Here is a 16931-nt window from a genome sequence, read left to right as displayed (position 1 = left end):
TCATTGCATCGACGTTGCCTGCTTGTGTATTGACCCCGGCTATGGATAATAATTGAGATTCTTGGTTATAAGCGCCAGCGTCGCATTATTCTTCATGGAGCCTGGTTTCTAATGATAAATCACATGATCACTCTGTTTATGATGTGGTAACTTAGTGGTTAAGGTGTTGGACTACTGATCAGAAGGTTGTGAGTTTGAATCCCAGGTCCACCAAGCTGCCACTGCTGGGCTCCTAAGCAAGGCCCTGAATCCGTAGTTCCTTAGAATCCTTAGCAGCATCTACCAAATGCCAGAAATGTAAACATTGACTAGGTTCTAATAATTAGTATCTATTGGAAACCCTATCAAAGACTTTATTGTCCACATTCAGATGAGTTCCTGATCCGCTTTCACAGAAACTCAGTTTGTCACGACCCCGTTCCCCCCTTTTTTATGTCCTCCCACATAATTCCCTGTCTTCTTTTATTCGTCTCTCACTCTATCTCTCTGTCTCTCAGTGTCTGAAGCGTTGAAATCTCACAGCCTGCAGGCCACTGCATTGCGACTGACATCGTCATGACTGAAGATGGCAACATGGCCGCCAGTCTCGCGGGGGTCCTGACCTTCAGTACAAGTTTTTCAATGAGCTCATCCTCTACTTCAAAAAGGTGATGACTTTTAACTACAACTCCTACCAGAATGTGCAAAGTTGTCTTTTATAGAATTTTCTACAAATCTATTACACCAGCTTGATGGCTGCCAATGATATTGTGGTTAAGCAGGATATACACCTTCTAAAAATGAAAAAATAAAAAGCAAAAATGAGTGTATATTTGTTACTCACAATAATGTAAACATTCCAGTGAAAAATATAACTTGAACAACCTCATAAAAACAAGCTGATCTAACATACAAATGACCCCATAACAAGCAAGCCTTGTCTGAGAGCAATCCAAATAAATACAGCTCTCGAACCACTTACTGGAGCTAAAATTAGTGATCAAATGAGACCTAAATTAAACTTTAGGGCCAAAAACCCCACTGAGACTGTATTGTATTGTATGACTAAAAAAACCCAAACTCACTGTGGATCAGTGATTTGCTTGGGGCTGTTTTTTTGGCTGGAGGTCTACAGGCTGTTGTGAAGATTAATGGCATTGTGAAGGACCACAATTTTTTTCTTCGGCGATCTCATTATCTAGATATGAATCACTGAAAATCCTGCAGTCTGAACTAAATGGGGTGTTTTAAAGCCTAAGAATAACCCTCCAAGTGTCTCCAGCCTTCGTCCTACACTGCTTGAATGGAGATGAATGATAAAGTGGTCAAGAATGGGATGGGTTAAGTATGGTAGCTACGATGGATCACTTCTTAACAAATCTAAAAACTTGACACCTTTGGAGATCAAGTCAAGTCTCCCCAACACCAAAACACAATAATATCCCATTTACACATGCTTATAATCGTGAATTGCAATTAAAATTTTCTTAGCTACATTGATTTGTTGACTGCAGAATGACAAAAAACAAAAACACAGTTGCTACCACAGCTTTAAGCGGTCCAGGACTTCCTCCATGCCAATAGAGGGCACCTTTCTCTCAATATTAAGACTCTCTGTTTAAGGTTACACTCATTTCCTGTTTCTTCTCTATACAAAGCACACAGTTACAAACAATAGACATGAAGCCTTGTTGATTATACCCATTGGTGGAAGTTCTCGAACTTTCACCTGGATTTTTAATTCAGATTCTCAGATTCAGGTAATTATAAAAATGTGAATGCAGTTAGAATACAAACATTTATACATAAAGACACATTAGTCTGAGGTAATAAAAAAGTTATCCCTGAGGTATAAGGTAGAATTGGTGATGAAAGAAAAGAAAAAAGAACAAAAAACATGGTGTCTTATGGTGTTTGTACCAACACATGCCACCAGAACAGCTTTCAAATCTTATACAAGTCTCTAAAACTGTGCTAAAGAGATGAACACAGTTTAACAAAAAGACATCCCCTCAGTCCTCGACTGCTAAAGGTGTTGCTAATTGTTTTTCACAGTATTAAGGTATAATGGTACATTCACTTGCAAAACACAAAAACAACAACTTAAACGCTAGGATCCTTACGGATTTAAAGAAAGTCATGAAGACTGTGATCTTGCTCTCTATATAGTTTTCGTTACCAAATGCTGACATCTGCTGGCAGAATCTAAAAAATAGGCTAGTTTTTTAATCATTTAATTTATTTAGAAAGAAAAAAAATCGACTTCCAGGCTGTAATTTGCAAGTGAATAGACCAGTTAATCCAGTGCTTAAAATTCTATTCCGTTATAGATACAATAGAATTATCTGACCATATCATGTACATGACTGAGAAATAAAAAATATAAGCAGAATATTAAAATATTTTTACTGATTGTTTTGATTACTCTTAATCTATATCCATTTAAAAATAATAATAATAATTTACTGTGAAATCTTTTAGAAAACAGTACCTTGTGTATACACAAGCTCAGTTGTTATTACAAACATTAGTTATTTGGTTCATTCGAAGCATGCTAGTGTAAACAGTCACAGTTTGAAGGATAAGCTGACCTAGCACCTGTGTGCTACATTAAGATCATGTATTATTTTATCCTGAAAACAATTTGATGTTTGACATGAACAGTTTCGTAGATCGAAATGCTGTCTATTCTGGAAAAAAAAATCAATTTGCTGTTGGATATACCCTTGAGCACTGCTGATCGAAAACACTGATGGACATCCTGTATCTCTCCTTCAAGTACCCCTCCAAATCCGGCAGTGGCATTGACCGAACATCGTATCCTTGCTCTTCTTTCTTTTTATGCGGGTCCACCGGTACAATCTCCTGGGTACTGTTCGGATCATTCCTGCCAATTGCTCCAAACGTTGGGAACATGCCTTTCAGGCTCTCTGGAAGGTTCTGGCTGTACTTCTGACAGCAGTAAGCTGACCACATATATTCGGGAATGGCCACTCTGCCCTCGTCCTTCAGCCAGCGGTCTTTTTCATATGGAATCATTCCAGTCACTATGTACGCCTCACCCAGGCAGTATGTCTGGAGGATCTTGCTGACGTGATTCTCCAGTTTGGCCCATGGACCCTGATTGGATTCAGCCTTCTGCGGGACTACGTTAGTGAGGGTGAAGGTGGCGCGGCGTGAAATGGTGTCATTGTGGTGCTGGTTGGGGTTCAGGTGGCCACGTGTGTAGGAGGAGTTGGTATAGTCCTTTTGGACTGCCTGGCTCTCCACTACATTCTGGTCCAATTTGGCAGGCGGAATCGGGAACCGAACCATGTTGCCGTCAGCCTTGGAGTTGGCTAGCTGGAAGAGAAGGAGACACACAAGATGTTAAACCTCAACTTTTCCAGTCTACCTTTTATTTATTTGAGCTAATAGCCTTCCTATCACCTCAAATCAGTCTGACCATACTCCTCTGACCTATGCTTTGTAATCAGCTATATGAGGTTTTGATTGTTTGATTGATTGATTTTTTAATGCCATGTTAGCTTCAATGGCTATATTATGGCAAAAGTTTGAATGTAGTTAAAACATAGGGTGATATTCAATAGATAGGGTTACACTGACATGTAAGATGGCAAGAAGAGTTTATATAAGTTTTTTGAGGTTTATGCTTGTTAAGAAGTTCAAAATCTTGTACGGTGGAGCTGTCTTGAAGATATTTTCTAAAGTGTCTTCTGAATAAAATTTCTGCCTTATAGTGCTCAGGGCAGGGCAGTGGAGTAGAATGTGTTTTATTGATGTAGGTATTTTGCAGGCTTGACATAGTGGTGGTTCTTCCCCTTTTAGCAGGTGGCCATGGGTGAGTCTTGTGTGGCCAATGCGGACCTTGTGTACACTGTTTGGTCAAGTCTACTTGAAAAGTGCGGGATTGGTTTCCTGTAGCTATATGAGGTCATACGTTTAACAATTGTCAGTAATTATGATCAATAAAATATGGGAGAAATTTGCCAAACGCATTTTGCCGTATTATGTTCTTTTTTTCTGTAACTTGTTTCTATAATGATGGGAATGCAGATTTGCTGTGTTAAGCCTGTTCACACATTCTGCAGACCTGCAAATGCTCACTTGCAAAGTTTTTGCTCACCCTTGATTAGCGGTTTTAATATCTGAAGTATTTGGATTCTCGAAGTTGTGCTAGTACGTGATATTGCCGTGCAAATGTAGTGTTAGTGCACATGTTATCAGATCAACATTCGTGTCCGAAAGGAAGAACAAGTAAACGAAACACACACAAAAAAAAAGCCCAGAAACAGTCATTCTGGCATCACATATGAAGACCACAGACACTTATTGTAAGTTTGCGTGCATGAAGTGAGTCAAAAGTCAACTTAACACATTAAGAAAACATAGAGCTGTGCAGTAAACACTGAAAGGTTTAAGTGGGTGACAGATCATGTTAACACTTATTTTTCTGTGTGTGGTAAACCACAATCTAGTTCCTCTTCACGTTAAGCTTCCCTTCCAAATGTATTCAATGTTCATTTTGTCATTGAAACTTCTTCAATCTGCAATACAAAAACAATCTGCACCACTTTTTGTGTCCACAACAGAATCTGAGTGTTTTGGACTTGTTTGGAACTGAAGCACAGCAGCACCACTTGTGATTCTAAGATCAATACACAGAAGGTTATATAGAAGTGAGACTGGGTTTGGTTTTAGAGGTGAATATTTCAATAATGGACTTTTGTTACTTTTTAGATGCCTTTTCTTACAAACAAGAGCCTTGAAGCAAAACAAGTAACTTTTTGAGCAGACTGTATCGACTGTCCTGCACTTGATATGCAATGCAGCTGGTTATTGGAACTGAAAGAAGAGGCTTGTGCAATATTTAATGCCTGACCAAGCTGTAAAGCTTCTTTGACTTTGGCTTCACACCATTGTTCTCAACTGATCACTGATCACTGATGAAGGCCAATCACATCACCATTCATTCCTACGAACAATCACTGACCACCAGTCATCATTTTGAAGTGACAGTGTATTGTAAATGCATAAACAGTTAGTTGCTATGACCAAAGACAACTTCTTATTAATAACTAAGAAATAATTAAGAAATTGTATCATCAATGATTTACTAAGAAGTCCATTTAACATTTAATGGAAGGAGTCTCCGGTGTCAGAAGGTCTTCAGAGAAACACAGATTCTGATAATTTAACATGTATACAGGTGAAAATCGCGATAACAAAAAAAAAAAACTTGTTTCATTCAATAATAAACTGATGAAAAAGTATCGCGCGCGTGCCATTCTTTATACACTGTTGGTGTGTGTCGCTTAATTGCTGTGGTTTAATTAATTAATAAATTAATTAATAATAATAATAATAATAATAATAATAATAATAATAATAATAATAAAAACACATTTGCACACATCACATAGCCCTGGATATATATATATATATATATATATATATATATATTAAAAAACCCGAATGTATTTTGTATTTAAATATTTTTTTTTTTGAAAACTTCTTGTGTGTATATATAACCTATGCAAATTAGTATATGACACGACTTCTGAGCACGAGCTCGTTTCCCCTAAAAAACAGTCAGGGGTGAGGTTTTTTTTTTTCTTCTCTTACCTGTGGCTCGTATTTCCACTCGCCTCTGGGGCGCTTTCCCTGCGGCATGGAGAAGATGTACCCGGAGAACCAGGGCGTGCGGCGCTCCCGGCTGTACAGCGTGGCGAAATGGTAGAGGTTCCCATAGCGCTGACAGATCGGAGTTCCCACGATGCCTGTGGGTGGCCGAGCCCGGTAGAAGAAGCGCAAACACGGCGAGAAATCCCCGACATCTCCCTCACACAGAGTGAGCAGCGCGCTCAGGAGCGCCAGAACAAAACGCATGTCTGATAACAGACTTTAAATCTTCTCCACTGCCTCTGGGAAAATGTTGACTTCACTCGTGAGACTTATTTTTTTAAGGGAAGTTGGGTTTATAAACGCGTCTTTGTGTGGATAGGAACCAACCAGCCGTGAGAGAAAACGTGAAGGTTGCCAGATACGGCTTTTTCACAAATGTGTTGCCACGTTATGTGATACCTGTATCAGTATCGAAACTGGACATTATCATACATTCCTCTCTAAAAGTATTTGAAATCCTTTTTTTTTTTTTATACAATGAATTCGGGTTTGAGATTAAAAGATGAATTTGAGACCAAATATTAGAATTTAAGGATGAGTTTCATTACATCCAGATGTGTTAAACAACTTAAAACTTTGTTGACAGCTTTGATGTTTAGCTGAGAAAAAGTACACTATATTGCCAAAAGTTTTGGGACACCCCTAAAAAGCATTGAATTCAGGTGCTGTTTTTCAGCGGTTGGGCTCGGCCCCTTAGAGGTCAGGACCCTGTGCAGGCCAGTCAAGTTCCTCCACACCAAACTCGCTCATATAGACCTTGCCTTGTGCACTGGTGGGCAGTCATGTTGGAACAGGAAGGGGTCATCCCCAAACTGTTCCCAAGTTGGGAGCATGAAATTGTCCAAAATGTCTTGGTATGAAGCTGAAGCAGATCCAGAGCTGAATTCCAGTGAAAGGAACTCTTAGTGCCGAGCCCAATCCCTGAAAAACAACACCTGAAAGTGTGTCCCAAAACATTTGGCAATATAGTTTATATTAAAGTGTAAAAAACCCCCACAAGGTTAGGGTTAATGTTTTTTTATTTTTATAGTATTCTTCTTCTGTGATGTTTTTCCAGGTTTGTAGCACAGCTTCTTTCAGTTGTTTGTTTCTAATAAAGATTAGAAAGTCTGTTCAAGAAGCAGCTCTGCAAACCCAATGGCACTACCATCACCATGTTTCAGAGATTGAATGTTTTGGGTCATGAGCAGATCCTTTCTTTTGCCACACTTTTCCATCACTTTGGTTGGATAAATGATAAATTTGGTTCCAGGAATTCTTCTCTAAATTTCTTACACCTATTTTTGTTCTCCAAGTCATCTTCAAACAAACCCCTGCCCTGTGGACACTTGGTGATGTGACTGACTACTGTTTTTCTTCTTCTTCACAGCTTTCAGTGTTTCTGTCATCAACTGCTGGTGTTCTCCTTGGCCGAGCTGTTTGAGGTCTGGTTGTTGGTACACCACTGGTTTCTTTCTTTTTTTCAGAATGTTCTAGACTGTTGTATTGGCTCAAATACTTGTGCAATGCCTTTAATTGACACCCCCCTTCCCCCTCTGCCTTAAAATGGCTTTCTTCTCTCATATAGACAACTCTGTGTTCCTTCATTTTCTTTAATGTGATATAGGAACCAACGAAACGAACGAGGAGAAAACGAAAAGAAAAAAAAAATACATACTTACAGCAACCTGCTTGTGAGTGTGCTCAGAATGAACCAATCAAATTACGTTTAAATTTATGTTCAAAAGTTAATATCATACACATCAGTGTGTCATCAATAAAGTGATTCTTATAGATCAGCTGTTTCCGTGGGATTTTTCTTGCCCTCTTCTTGGCTGCATCTGACTGCTGAAGCCAATATATCTGCTTTATTCATAATAACAAGATTCTTTCTCATAGTAATGACATGCATTTGTCGACATAAGAATCCCCCCTCCCCATTTTTTTTCTTTTTCTTTTATGAATATGATCTACTTGGTTGTTTTTCTGATATGCATCTCAGTAAACTTGCATGAACTTTCATTTCAGTTAGTTACAGATTTTGTAAAGAGTGCAAACTGGCTTGAATTGAGATCCAATCTGGCAACCTCAAAACAAGATTTTTTTTTTTTTTTATTTATTTTGTATTTTCGCTTTCCTATGAGAGATCACTCATTGTGAAAGTCAGTGATTACGCTATCAATCACGTAAAAACCCCTAAAACAGCCAAATTAAAAATATCCAGGATTTCACAGACAGGGGATAACCTTTCAGAAGAGTTTAGAATTTCAGTGAAGTGCAATGTTTTTGGGTAGCGTGAATCTGTAAATCACCTCAAAGACATTTCTCTACAGTTTAATACCATTCTTAATGGCTCTTTAACTAACACTGCTATTTTTTTATATTGCTCAAGAACAAAGTTGTTGCATTATCTAATACTTGGGGCTTTGATTTGACGTGTTCCTTCCCTTCCTGATCTCCACTGATCCCTCAACAGGAAATAAATCCCCAAAGCTGTAGAACAAAGAGAAACTCTTTTTATGATCTAACTCTTTCCTTCTATTTTTTTTTTATCAGCATTTTTTCCCTCTCTATAGATTTTTTTTTCTCTCTTTCACATCTCTTAAGAGTGACTTTAATAGACTATAAATAAATAAATAAATAAATAAAACATAGCTTCAAAAGAAATCTATTGGCCAAGGGAAACAGAACAGAAATCTTTGCACACTATGGTTTAAAAGTGGTGACTTAGCAAAACAACTGTTTGTGGTTGTTGTAACGTGATAAAAGGAACTTGCTTGTTTCGCAGAAGTGCTTCAATGCTATGTTTCGTAACAGTCAGAGCTAAAGCTGTTCCGTTATGCTATATTATACCGTGTTTAGTGGTGGTATTAGAAAGATGCTGGAAACCACAATTCACCAGTTCTACCAGGAGATGGCAGTGATGTTACAAAAGGGTTCTTCGTAACAGAAACACCTTCAACCACCTACACACACACACACACACACACACACACACACCCAGTGATCTACTGTGCAGTTGCACTACTATAAATCACCAGAATTGTTTCCTTTTTATCATGTTATAATTATCTCAGGGAATTACCTCCTTTTTCTCACTAAGGGTGTGTATGTTTTCCACCAATTGTCATGATAGGAGGAGGTCTTTCCTAAAAAAAAAAAAAAAACAACAGAAAAGACACTGGACTCTAGATTAGTAAACGGGGTGTGGGACCCGAAGCCGATCTGTCTGACTGCCGCACTTCCTGCCATTTTCCAGGACTGCCTGCAAATACACATCAGTGCAAATTGAACTGCTGTAGACATGAAACATGGAAAAACAGAAGTTTTTTTTTTTTTGAAGTCTGTGCGACTTTAGAAGCCCCAGACAAACTGATTTCGTGACTGGAAATAATGATGGAAGATTATTTTGGATATCTGATCCATGTAGAAGATAATGCACCACATCTGTTAAAAATAATTAGAAATCATGTGTGGGTGTGTTTGATAAATTCTTCTGTCTTATAACAAGAATGAGGCGTCTTGATGAAATGCTTTGCTCAACACCCAAAGTGGAAAAAGCTAATTTGGGAATTTCCCAAAAGCACACACACCATCAAAACCAGGGGCAGTTCCCCCAATGTATAATGCTGAGTTTCAATATTATATCATCCTTCATATCAACTTCCTCTTACCAAATTCATTTATGAAGCAAGTATAGTGTGTCACATGAACTAGGATGTCAAATGTTCAGCAAGACTTAACCAGAAGTCACTGCAAAGGTCGACTGATGCATTTTGTTATCGTTCAATTTGGCTTCCGTAGGTTTTATGGTTTATGAGTCTGCATCTGAGGTCATTTTCTAGATCCTAAAGATATAACTGATATTTTTTTAATTATTTAACCTGATGTTCACTTTTTAACCATGAAAGACACATAGTAAAAAAAATACAGACAGCTTCAGGAATCAGGAAACATCACAACATTCAATCCAGTCCTGATATGATCTCGCGATCTCTCTGCTGTCTCTTTATACTAGCTCACAAGTTAAATTTGAATAAAGTTGAATGTTCCGGTGTTCGGCTTTTACCCAGTCCCTTGCTGATTATGCTAAAAGGTCATGACGCTGTTGGTTTCAAATATATTTAATGCTTTCAAACACAAAAAAATGCACAGATTGACTATACAATCATGAGTAGTTCAATTGCAGTTACAGTTTACAGCAATAACACAAAACAGGACAATTAATCAAACCAAGAACTAACCAATGACCAAGAACTTATTTTACACTGTTAATCTTCACTTCCTTTTCTTTTTACTGAATATTGATTTCAGTCAGTTCTATCTGTTTAACAAACCGGAATCAAACACATTTTTTATTTTAGTCTTAATTTTAGTGTCTGTGTTGTGAGTGTGTGAGTTCAAATAACTAGCTTCTTGTGTACTCTAGTTCTTCTGTATGTGTCTTCGTCCCTGACCCAGTTAATCCTCTCTCTCTTCGGTTTTGTAAACATTCGAAGCAACCAGCATGATGACGATCTGCAAAATCCGAAGCGATATCGGTGGCCGATCTATAGAAACATCTGCAGGTATGACGCCAGCTTAGCAAGTGAGCTAAAAGATTTCATGTTGTACAGAGGAAATGCTCTTTATTGAAAATAGTGGCTTCACTGTTCAGTAGTATGTGCCGCTTATGCTACATATATAGTGCTGCTCCAGTCTACAGGTATCACTTAAGATGGAAATGACAGGAGCTAACTAACAAATCCGACTTTTATTTTATGTACAATTGTGGTTAATCAACATAAAAGTAAAAAAAAAGAAAAAGTATACAACATCCTTGCTTGAATTCAACTACATTATTATTATTATTATTATTATCATTATTATTATTATTATTATTATTATTATTATTATTATTATTATTATTATTATTATTATTATTCTTGGTAGTGGATTATTTATTTATTTATTTATTTATTTATTTATTTATTTATTTTTCACTAGAAACAGCAGACATCCTGTATATACATCCATCGGAAAAAAAACAACAACACAAAATAACATGACATTGTGTGTCTTTGCGTTTTTCAGTCAATAACGCTACTCTTCCAGATGACCATATAGACCAGTATGGGAATGACGCTGACAGGCAGCAGGGTGAGGACCAGTACAACCCTCGCCGGTGCATCTGGTAGAACTTCCTCTTTAGTGCCACACAAGCTGAAGTATTTCTCATGGACGTTCACAAACATGTTCTGCACAACAGGGTTTGGGTAGTAACAAAGTGCCAATTTAGCACAAATCTCCTCCATGCAGTGGGTCAGATAATTGTAATAACTAAAAGAGCAGAAGGACACAGATATCTTATCTGGCAGCAGAAGGAAATGTCTGTCAGTAATTACAAGGCAAGAAAGCATGTTCATACTAATGCTGTGTTTATGAGAATACACTTGGTTGTAAAGCAAACTGCAGCTTTTCCTTTGCACACTTCCTCCCTAAACGCCGGCTTTAAAAGCTTGTTGTTTCAGTAAACCGTGGCTTTAGAGTGTCAAAAGGTCACATGATCATCATGGACTGTGCTGATATTATTTATAACCATCAATGATTTTCTAGAGCAACAGAACTGCCATCTATCATCTTACTGTCCTTTTTACTACTGCTAGAAGTGCATCACACACACACACACACACATATATATATATATACACACACACATTATACAACTAGACATCTTTATTTTTTTTTTAATTAATGAATTACATTTTATTTGCTTACCTCAACACCATCTCCCAGTTGCACCAGTCCTCCTCCCTCAGTTCTGACATTAGAAAATAGAAATGATCCAAACAGTATTCTTCTCCGATAATCCTTAATAATGTTTCATTACATTTGCCAAAGTGATGTATTTTCTCCTGATTCTGGAAACTCTCTGGAAAAAAGATGGAAAAATTGAACAAAAGTGTATACTCACTCACACTCTCTCTATCTATCTTTTTTATATGTATTTTTTTGACACAGTAATTTTATATTAAAGCTCTTTAATAGCAATTCGCAACTTTTGCGCCATGGGAAAGTCTTTAAGTAAAGTACCATGGGGAAGGAAGGTGAGAGAGAGAGAGAGAGAGAGAGAGAGAGAGGGAGGGAAAGAGGGAGGGAGGGTGTAACTATAAATGGATAAAACATATGATTTGTTTATTTATTTATTTATTGATTGATTATTAATCCTATACTTTATGCACATACAAATAAAAATCCACACTTACCTTGATCTTCAAAAGTAGCATTGTCTTTGGTATATTCTGAAAAAAATAAGACATTTTAAAATTTAAAATGAAAATTAACTTTAACTAAAAAAAAACGTTACATTTCGCGAAAAAAGCAAAAAATAAACGTTGATTTTTTTTTTAAACACCCAGATAAAAAATTTTTCCCATAAATTCTTTTTGAAATAGAATCAAATTTTCCATTCTGGTTGGTCAGAAGATTTTTTTTATCGTTTTTTGTTTGCATAATAGAAGTTCTAATAATACGTTTTGGTTTCTATAGTAAGACATTTTCAAATTTTTGGATCGTAAATTGTGGTCACAATGACAAGGTGTGTCTTTATAGAGGAAACAAATCAGCAACTGGTGATTGTAACTACTGACTATAGCTATAGTGATAAAACTTTGAGTCATTACTTAATTTTTAAAAAAAAAAAAAGGTTTAAATTCTGAATAAAACCCAACAGCAGCAGCATCCGAAACATCTGCGCTGATCCCTGAGTGTAACACAGCATGAAAGGAACTCTCATGACCATTCGAGGCTTTCACTATGGCATCAGCAAATCTTCAAGCCATCGCCTACCATCTCCCAAATTACTCAGACGGTACAGGAAGCAGGAAACAGGAAACAGGAACACACAGCTTAAAGTCGCAATCGTGGTCTCAAGAGAGAGGGCTTCCCAGTGGGAGAGCAGATTTTGATTGATATACACCAGTTACTGAATCAGAAACAATTTTTTTCCATTGCCTTAAACGGTGGATTTTGTGGTCAACCCTTGGGGCGTTGTGTTCTTGTGGACTAACATTTAGAGCGATCTTCGCAACAAAATTGTGGTTGTGTTCTTGATTTTTTTTTCTCGTCGAATATCACTAACTTCCGGTTTCTAAAACCCCGACCAGAAAAATCTATACATGTATTCAGATTATATAAAAAAGGGTTAAGAGTTTCAGTTGATGTTCAAAATAACACAGCACTCAAATAATCTCTCTTTACAACCGTGTTGAGCAAATAAGCATTAATTTTCCAGTTTTGTAATTGTGTATTAAAAATCTTCTCTATATCTTCTCTGTGCTCTCAAGTTACAAATGCATCACTGATATAAACACCTCTGAAATCCCTCACTGTGCATCTGGATGTAGAAATCAATGCAAAAAAAAAATAAAAAAATAAATAAAATAATCAATTCCATTAATTTACGAGAGCAAAAAAAACAAACAAAAAAAAAATAGTTTACCATCAAAGATTTTTTCGTTCACACCGGGAATATGTGAAGAATTGTGAAGCTTGGTCATTGCGTTCTTAACCCCATCTGTAAAAAAAAATAAAATAAATAACAATAAATAAAAATAAAAATTATAATAATATTAATTAATATAAAAATAATTGCTATGAAAGCATATAAATCTATAATAAATAATATAAATATAACTTATATAAATGAATATAAAAAATACTTATAAGTTAGCAGACAACAGAATTTGCCAAGCAGTGAGTATAAAAAATGTTTTAATATTAAATATTATATTCTAATATAAAAACCGGAAGAATTTCAGAATTCCACAATCGTCAGTTTCATACCTTCAGATCGAATCGGAGGGATTTCTGCTGTATGACCTAGAAAGAGACATAAACATTTTTATAAAACACACACACACACACACACACACTATGATAGTAAGGTCTAAGAGTTAAATAGTGAAAATTTTTCAATTCTTTTCGAACTGATTCTAAAATCTTTCATGACTAATAAAATTATCATCGACATTGTGACTGAAAAGTAGAAGCGCAGAAATATTTGAGAGTTTCAGAATTAGTATTCGCTTCATCCTGCTCATTGTGTACTTCGAGCTATTGCTTGGACCCAACAAGCGAAAGTTTCTGTGAAACCTCACAATGTTTTGGTCACGTTTCATTGTTTCCAATAAAAAAAAAGGGGGGGGGAGAATCTTAACATCACATTACACAATTTGCTTGAATCTCAACAGAGACATAGAAATTGTGCTGAATATCAGATGTTGTATGTCGAATAACCGAGATGTCTGTCCTAAACATAACATTTGTATGTGTTAACATTTTTCAAAATGTGAAAAAATTTCTTTAAAATTTCTTTAAAAAAAATAAATAAATAAAAGAAAAACTTTTTTTTTTTCCCAAAAAAGGTGCTTTTGGACCTCAAAACAAAACAAAACAAAACAAACAAAAACACAACACTGAACTGTAGGTCATGTATGGATGAAGCGAAAGTCCAGTGCCAGAGGATGTTTACATTTTTGTTCAATTTCACAGCACAGCAATATTTCTCTTTTAAAATGATTTCACACAGTAAAAAACAATTTAAGGCTTTTTTGGGGACCATCCTGAATTTTTGTTCTGTTTTAATTCTGCAATTTTTAATATTTCTGGTTTATCTTTTCAAACATTTTACACAAATTACATTTTTTCATTTCACTCCAATAAACACATTTCCATTTTTAATATTTTAAAATTTTCTTAAATATTTCTAAGATTTTCTAATACTTTTAAAAATATTTTTTCCTCCCTCATCTACCATCAGATACCTCATCCAACCACAACCATTTCAATACACTGCTATATTTTGTATTTAGAGAAATGTTTTTTTTAAACGTTTAAAATATTTTATACTATTTTGCATTTTCTTTATTATTATTATTATTATTATTATTATTATTATTATTATTATTTGAAATATCTGCATTAATTTAAAAACAAAACAACTAAAGAACTGAATTTTTTAAAACTGCCGGCTTTCCCAAAATAAGTACAATCCACTTAGTTTTAAAAACAGAAATATTTCAAATTAAATATACGGTTCTTGTGTTTAACATTTAAGTGGATTGTACAATAATATGTATAAGATACAGTTCATACATGAAAAGGTTAAAAGATCCAACCCAACGTTCTTCCTGTCCCAATATCCGAGCTACTATAGCATATACAGATATTTGGATTAGCTTTTGTTTATAGACAAATTTATAGATCTCATACCCGAAATTAAGGCCAGGTCCAGCAGGAGAGACAGTAATCCTGAGATCACGTGTAGCATTCTGTTCTGCTAGCATGTACGTATCCAGATGTGTGTATGAGCCAGTGTGGGAATGATCAAGATTTGACAACTCAGAGCAAGCAGCATTAGCCTTAAGTAGGGGATGTAGAGGAATATGTGGGAGTGTGTGTGTGTGTGTATGGGTTAAAGAAAACGCCCATGTCTTTTCCTTTCTTTGTTAATGGATCTGTTGGGATGGCGGAGTACTGCTGATTGTGTTTAGGGAGTTCACAGAAAATGTTTTTTTAAGTAAAAAAAATACACTACCATGCTTTAAAACACTTTTTGTGCCAAAGTGCATTGTGTGGCAAAGTAACGCATGCTTTGTCTCAGTGGTTGAAACCTCTTATCCGTTTGACACAAATAGCTGTTTCCTTCTTTGACTTGGTTCAACTTCCCCTCTTTTAGCTTCAAGAGAGGCAGGAAAGCTTAAAAAAAAAGAAAAAAAGTTCTGTTGTATCCTACGTTATTTTTGTCCATTTGATCTGAGGCATTTTCTCCTCTTTTGGGGCAGAAAGGAGGCCTATAAGACAAATAACTCCATCCATCCATCCATCCATCCATCCATCCATCCATCCATCCATCCATCCATCCATCCATCCATCCATCCATCCATCCATCCATCCATCCATCTATCTATCTATCTATCTATCTATCTATCTATCTATCTATCAAGAGAACAAAATCTACAAAACAGCTTGTTCAAACACATAAAGAAACTAAACCTGGGCCAAATTCTTGGTGCCATTGTTCCTCACACATTTAATATTGTGAGATGTTCGAAAAACAAGTTATTATTAGCTTACGTTCAAGCAGCTAGAAACTGCACCAGTTTGTTTCCTCGCCCAGCCACCAGCCTGTCCTTGATGTTGAACATGGTACCCAGAAACTAGAAAAACATTACAGACACCTGTGGAGCTGAAACTGGAGACTCCTTCTATAAATAGATGGCAATTTGTGACACAGGTGTAGAGATGGTAAATAGTCGGTGAAAAACAAACAAAAACACTTCCTTCACCGCCCTGAATATATAGATTGACTTTTAATAAATTATTTTTAAATATTTAGACCATTATATAAACTAACACACTATTACAACAAATCTTAATCATTAAAGCATTAATATTTTAATTTGTAATTAAATTTAATTATTTAAATTTAATTATTATTTAATTTATTTCTTTTATACATCTACCAATCTTATGCTAAAATTTTCATGGAGTCACATGACCATGTCATATATTTAAATTTTGCTTCCTATCTGTTCCTTTGTCAAGATTTTGTTATGTTTATTGACATTGTGTTTGTTGCATGTGCCACAGATTTGCTCGTAAATGTCATTTTCTTCTTTGGTTTACATTGTTGGGTTGTTTTTGTGGTTGCGTTTTATAAAAATAATTGTCTGCAGACGTTGCAACACCTGAATATCGCATAAATTCCAAATGTAAATATTTAAGCCCCGCCCCTAAGTCATTTCACTACCAGAGACTGTTAATAACAAGATCATCGGAGTTAAAGCTGGACATGCCGCTGCGTATCTGTGTGTCTGATGCATCGCTACAGCCTAGTGGACGTAACAGGGGCGGACTTAGTGATTTGCGGGCCCTAAGCGATTCCAGGTTTGGGGCCTTTGAACTCAACACACTCTCTTTCTATATATATTTTTTTATTCTGTTTTTTTTTTTTGCTTTTCTTTTTTTTTGTAAATAAACTGCATGTTAAAAATATCTTTAAAGTGGAACTTTTATTTTCCTAATGTAAAATTAAATGCAATAAAATAACAAATAAACTAAATTCACAAACAAATTATTTACAAATAATTACCCATATTTATGGTGATATTTTAATATGAATGCTCTGTGTCTGGGGGCCCGGGGGGGAATTTTGTGAGAAAAAATGAGTGACTTTCGGGAGTTTATCCACATTCTTTTTTATATCCTCTTTTCTCCTCCTTTTTTCAGCTCCACTTGCGTAGCTG

At 35.9% G+C, this 16931-nt stretch overlaps 2 protein-coding genes across 3 annotated transcripts; both read right to left on the bottom strand.

Moving 5' to 3' along the window:
* Positions 1 to 1667: 1667 nt before the first annotated feature.
* On the bottom strand, positions 1668 to 6010 carry LOC131356013 (endonuclease domain-containing 1 protein-like). The gene is made up of 2 exons (XM_058394769.1): positions 5605 to 6010; positions 1668 to 3321 (listed from the first exon to the last, which is right to left on the bottom strand). Exons 1-2 carry the CDS (start codon positions 5866 to 5868, stop codon positions 2683 to 2685), a joined length of 903 nt encoding a protein of 300 aa, XP_058250752.1. The 5' UTR covers positions 5869 to 6010; the 3' UTR covers positions 1668 to 2682.
* A 3741-nt stretch (positions 6011 to 9751) lies between these two features.
* Positions 9752 to 15061, bottom strand: LOC131359481 (receptor activity-modifying protein 1-like). 2 transcript variants are annotated; one of them, XM_058399423.1, is made up of 6 exons: positions 14896 to 15055; positions 13468 to 13503; positions 13124 to 13198; positions 11889 to 11924; positions 11401 to 11554; positions 9752 to 10962 (listed from the first exon to the last, which is right to left on the bottom strand). In XM_058399423.1, exons 1-6 carry the CDS (start codon positions 14951 to 14953, stop codon positions 10713 to 10715), a joined length of 609 nt encoding a protein of 202 aa, XP_058255406.1. In that variant the 5' UTR covers positions 14954 to 15055; the 3' UTR covers positions 9752 to 10712. The 2 variants fall into 2 exon arrangements, with proteins under 2 accessions (XP_058255406.1, XP_058255485.1); XM_058399502.1 differs by having other exon boundaries at positions 10862 to 10993; positions 14896 to 15061.
* Positions 15062 to 16931: the final 1870 nt, after the last annotated feature.

Source organism: Hemibagrus wyckioides, linkage group LG01, assembly GCF_019097595.1.
Source record: "Hemibagrus wyckioides isolate EC202008001 linkage group LG01, SWU_Hwy_1.0, whole genome shotgun sequence".
NCBI classification, from domain to species: Eukaryota; Metazoa; Chordata; class Actinopteri; order Siluriformes; family Bagridae; genus Hemibagrus; species Hemibagrus wyckioides.
The sequence above is the reverse complement of the archived record's forward strand: the minus strand, read 5'-3'. Positions and strand labels throughout refer to the sequence as shown.